The sequence below is a fragment of the Rhincodon typus genome, chromosome 1, assembly GCF_021869965.1.
Source record: "Rhincodon typus isolate 14 chromosome 1, sRhiTyp1.1, whole genome shotgun sequence".
NCBI classification, from domain to species: Eukaryota; Metazoa; Chordata; class Chondrichthyes; order Orectolobiformes; family Rhincodontidae; genus Rhincodon; species Rhincodon typus.
Window position 1 is genome coordinate 128,772,408 of NC_063332.1, and position 5,816 is coordinate 128,778,223.

Genomic DNA, 5,816 nt, shown 5'->3' on the forward strand with positions numbered 1-5,816 from the left:
GACATTATGTTGAGGTTGTACAGGACGTTGGTGAGGCCTCTTCTAGAGTGCTATGTCCCATTCTGATCTTCCTGTTATAGGGAGGATATTGTTAAGCTGGAGAGGGTTCAGAAGAAATTTACCAGGATATTGCCGGGAATGGACAATTTGAATTATAGGGAGAGGCTGGATGGGCGAGGACTTTTTCCACTGGATGTAGGAAGTTGAGGAGTGACTTTATAGAGGTTTATGAAATAATGAGGGATATAGATAAGGTGAATGGCAATTGTCTTTCCCCTAGTATGGGGGATTTCAAGACTAGAGGGCATATTTTTAAGGTGAGGAGAGAAAGATTTAAAAAAAGACTAGAGGGGTAATTTTTTTACACAGAGAGTGGTTTGTATGTAGAATGAACTCCAGAGGAAGTGGTGGATGCGAGTACAATTACAACATTTGAAGACATTTAGATAAGTACATGAATAAGAAACGTTTGGAGGGATATGGGCCAAGTGCAGGCTGGTGGGACTAGTTTAGTTTGGGATTATTGTCAGCATGGACTGATAGGACTGAAGGGTCTGTTTTTGTGCTGTATGACTCTATGACTCTATAACTAAGAAAGACAAATGAAGATAACATCAAACTAAGAAAAACTGTGGAACAATAATCTGAACAGTTTATATTTTAAGCTCTTTTTCCTGGAGGATAACTTATGGAAGAAAGATTGATATATGTGACCTTCTTAAATGGCAGGAAGCAATGAGTTTAATTAATTGGCATGATATTCTTCATCCCGTATTAAAAGTTTATCAAAACATTTTATAGCGTAGTGCTTCTTATGACCAAATAACTGCATTATGTGTTCACAACCTAGAGTGGATAACAAAGATATATCTCCTCTAGGGGTATGGATAAGCTGGACCATTTTAACAAAGATCTCATTGAAAAGCCAGCATGAGCCACTTTCAAGCAGATGAATAAGAAAGAAACCACTTTCACAACTAATCAACCTGTCACAGCAGCTAGCTCAGGTTACATTGCATCACTTCCCAAAAAGATCATTCAAAAACAGCTCCTGAAGTAATACTAGAGTCAGAAACAGTCACAGGAAACAGGAAATGGTGACGATTCTTTGAGCAAGGGAGGAAATCAGAGCAGAATAAAATTGGGTATGCACACTCTCTGTAAAGGTAACATGAACCAGCGGAATTCGAGATTGCATTTGGTTCTGTCGGTGGTCTTCTTATTTTCTGGCAACAGTAAGTGTCACTGTCAAATATTGTAATGTTGAATCTGGCTAGAAACTACTGAATTGCCTGCCATCAGCCTCTGGCTTACTTCAGTGAATAGTTACACCCAGATGTCTGAAATTTGACAGCAATATGCTTCAGCATTTAAGTGCACTTTAAAACAAGTATGCCTCTTTCAGATTTTTTTTAATGAGACCTAGTGTTCCCTATAATTTTTCTCTTGACAGATTAATTGGTTTGGGACTGATTAGCATTGTTATTTGAAAATTTCTTTCAAATCTCTCTGCATAGACTGTAGCTGTACTCTGTTCTTTGATTCCTCCTACCCCGTTGTGAAATCAATCAAATGATCAGATAAGGGCATGTTAAAAGACATAGCACTAAAGTTTCTTGCCTGTACTCATACAAAAGACATTACATTTTGGTTTAAAATGAAACTCACTCTGAAATTTGTACCTATAATCATTCTCTTACCAATGGAAATTTACAATGAATATAAATCAACACATTCTGATATTGACTGTCTGAGCATCATATTGAGGTAATCGTGTCCAGAAATGCAACACTGTTAACAATTTCAAATCATTTATTTATTGTCGTGCCTCTCCTTTATTATAATCTTCACAAGTTACTGAAGAACTGTTCTCCTATCACTGTTACCTGAATGCTGCTTTTTATGACTGCGCTTTCACTGTCATTAACATCCTGTAGACAGAACCAAGGTGCCGTACAGTTGTAAGAAATTTGTTGCTACCTCGGATCCTACAGTTAGGGTTGTAGAACTAAGAGGAAAGTAGAAAAAAGTTTTTTGAGAAAACATACTTTTCTTAAAATAAGAGATAACAAGATGTACAGCTGGATGAACACAGCAGGCCAGGCCGCATCAGAGGAGCAGGAAGGCTGACGTTTCAGGCCTAGACCCTTCTTCAGAAAGTTTTTCTGCAGTTCCTACTATCTCTGAATACTTTTCTTAAATTTGGCTTTCAAAGATGGCTGCTGGGGCTTTGTCATATCCTAAATGAGGCAGGTCTGAATCTTGGGTCTTAAATAAATGTTAGACAATCTATTTATCAGATGCCTGTTAAAGGTATGAACTGAGAAAATTGACTCTTCCAATTTCACAGAATTTGGCTCTCAGATTACACCCGGGAACAACTTGTCCGTTTTCAATGCTTAAGTGAAATATAGAGAGTTGACAAAGAAAAGGGAAAAACTGCATTTACAGAATGTGGGTGGTGTTGGCCCGAGCCAGCATTTATCGCCTATCACTAATTGTTAAGAGTCAACCACATTGCTGCGGGTCTGGAATCACACGTGGGTCAGACCAAGAAAGGATGGCAGTTTTCCTGCCTAAAGGACATGAGTGATCCAGATGGGTTTTTTGCACAACAATCACCATTGGACACTAAATTCCAGGATTTCTTTATTGAATTCAAATACCACCATCTGCCATGGTGGAATTCAAAACCAGGTCCCCAGAACATTACCTGGTATCTAGATTAATAGTTTAATGACAATACCAGAAGGCCATCACCTCTCCTGTGCATTTATATAGCACTTTTCACACCCAACTGGATGCCTCCCTTTACAGTCAATTAAGTCCTTTGTGAAGTGTGTTAACTGTTGTGATGTAAAAGCCATGACACAGTAAAGTCCCACAAACAGCAATGTCATAGCGAGCGGATAATCTGTCTTTTTGATGTTGATTGTGAAATAATGAGGGGTCTGGACAGAGTAAATAGGGAGCAATTGTTTTCACTGGTAACACAAATTGAGACAGAATTAAAATAATTGATGCTTCAAAGCCAACAAGTGGAAGAAGCTTTTCATGCAGCAAGTGGTTAAGTTCTGGAACTTGCTGCCTGAGAGTGGTGGAGATAGCTTTAATTGAGGCACTTAAAGTGAACAAGACAGTCATCAGAAAGGAAGATTGTACAGGGTTACAGGGAGAAGGCTGGGGAATGGCACTAAGTGAAATGCTCATTCCATGATCTAGTGCTGTTAAGATGGGCAGATTGGTCTCCTTGTCCTCTGTAATAGTGTTGTGATTCTGTGATTATTATTGGCTGTGATATCCTGTTCTTCTTTGCAATCGTGCATTTGTATCTCCAACATGCATCTAAGTAGGCAGATTGGGTATCACCTGAAAGATGGTACCTCCAGGAATGCAGCACTCCCTCAGCACTGCGTTGGAGTGTCAGCCATGATTTTTTTGTATTCATGCCTTGAATTGGGATCGGAACATTGTGACTGAAATCAATGTGTGAATTTGATCTATGACTACCAACATAAATGGCTGCATTTCAAGGGAAGATGAAGCATGGGAAATCTGACAGGACGTTATTAGGTTAATCATCAGGGTTGATCATGGAATGGTGATGACTGCAAGTGTGATCAAGTTCTTTGCTCATTCAATCTCCCTTGCCAAGGAAAAGAGACGTTCAGTGAAAGAAAGCAGTGAAAAATCAAAAGGGAGAGCAAAAAAAAATCACAAAAAGAATTGAAGTTTTGAAGACCAGGGCATTGGGAGGTTGAAGTAACCCCACTCCCCCAAAAAAATCTTCTGTTTTAAATTTACAACATTTGAGCTTTTTTCCCATTGTCCTTTCCATTAAAAATATTCATTGTTCAATTCAGTGTAGAAGTGTTAGGCTACCATGAAAGTGTACAATGGTTTACAAGATATTTCAAAAGAAATAAATTTAGTTGCATTCATTTGGAAACCTCTTTCTCAATTCTCTGATTTAAATCCATTATTGAGTTGAACAATGTTGTGAAAATAGATTGCCAATGCAAAGAGAATACAAAATGAAAAGCTTTACAAAACAGAAGCATGCAGAAATCACTTGTAGTTTTAAAAAAAAGAAATAATTAATTTAGATCTCAGTCTGATGAATCTTTTTTGTTATTTGTTTTGTTATAATCTAATTGTACTTCACCTAGATACTGAAAGTTTTAGTAAGAAGACAAATGGGCTTCTTTAACTTATTATTGATCCATGACCTAGGATCTGAAGTATATTTCTCTGCAGGATATAAATCAGTTTCATAGAGTTTGATATGATGGTGAAGTTATGTCTTTCATTCCATAACACATTCTTCTTTCGATGCAAGTGATTAAATTACCCTCTATGTTTTTTATTTAATCCTCTTGATTGGAGAAATACTTTTAAAAATGTCCTCCATTTTAATTCAGGCTAAAAACTGCATCTCAGAGGCCAAAGTGCGCAGCATGATTTTTAACTCTCATGTGGATGCCTGACCATGACTGCACCTCGAACAAACAGGAAGAAGGCCAATATAGTTGGTTGGTGTGGAAATCTGGGGGACGGTTAGGCTCCCACTGGGATCCACACAAACACAAGGAGAGAAAGGAGCAGGTTCACAATCAGGGAAAGACTGGTCTTTTTCTAAAGCCAGTAGGAGCATTGCACTGGGTATCTTGTGCGAGCTGCTCTGGTATCCTGGGATCAAAATGACTCAATTTTGAGGAGCAACTTTGTTATTTCAATGAGGCCTTCTCTCTTCTGAGGTAAGAAGCCTCCTTGTGTTTGATTTCAAGGTGTGTAAAGTGGTAGGCTTGAGGATAGGAACACATTGGCAATATGGCACAGACCCCCTCTCCTACTTGACTCTACTTGCGCTGTCCTTGAAGGACCAGGGCATGAGGTGTCAATGTAATCTTGTTTTGTCTTCTGTTTCAAGTTTGTGGTCCAGGTACATTGTGTTTGGAGGCAAGAGGGATCTTCACTTTGCATAGGACACATTCTATGGCAACAACTTTCATTTTTACAGCGTGAATTAACTAATAGATATTCCAAGATGCCTCACATTGGTTAGAGCAATTGCTTGGCTGTGGTGAAAGAGTTAAATGATCAAAAGTAAACCTTTTCAGAAGCAAAGAGAAGTAGCTAAGAGAAAAGTTCAGAAAGACATTTCCAAAGATGTTAAAGTGGCTGCAGGCTGAACCACTAAACAGGGCCCGATCATAGATGAGTTCACTCGTATTGTATAATTAATTGATGCCCGCCATTCTGATGTGGGCTGTACACAAATTTTGTGCACCCTGCTAATTTTCATGATAGCGACAAAAAACCCAGCGCTAAATATGCTGCTGACTAGCTGCATGCTGCAACAAGGGCTCCAAGTTTGGGCAATGTTAGCACCACTTAAAGCAATCCGCATTTCTTAAAGCTAAACAGATACTCTTTAATGTGGGAAGAGCAATACTTTCAGGTGACAGCAGATGCTAGAATCATTTGCAAAAGGGAGTGAGAGCAAGAAGAACTTTGGTTTAAGACAAAACAGGGCAGGAAGAGTGAGAAAACATCCTTTGGCACTATTCAGTATGCCTGGTGGTGGAGGCCTTACTAAGGTCGATGTAAACCACATCAGCTGCACTACTGGCATCAATGTATTTAGTCACCTTTTCAAAAAACTCAATTAAATTTGTCAGATAGGATTGTCCTTTAACAAACCTGTGCAGACTATGCCTGATCAATCTCTGCCTTTCCAAGTATTAATTAATCCTGTCCCACAGAGTATTTTCCGATAATTTCCCTACTGCTGAGGTCAGACTAACTGGTCTATA

General features: G+C 38.8%; 1 protein-coding gene across 1 annotated transcript in view; it reads left to right on the plus strand.

The window, feature by feature from the left end:
- The first annotated feature begins 1,089 nt into the window (after positions 1–1,089).
- The window catches only part of LOC109921284, a 46,905-nt gene continuing 42,178 nt past the window's right edge, over positions 1,090–5,816 (plus strand). The window contains exon 1 of the mRNA XM_048601457.1: positions 1,090–1,235. Coding sequence (XP_048457414.1) covers positions 1,148–1,235 — 88 coding nt within the window. The 5' untranslated portion in view covers positions 1,090–1,147. The remainder of the gene's footprint in view (positions 1,236–5,816) is intronic.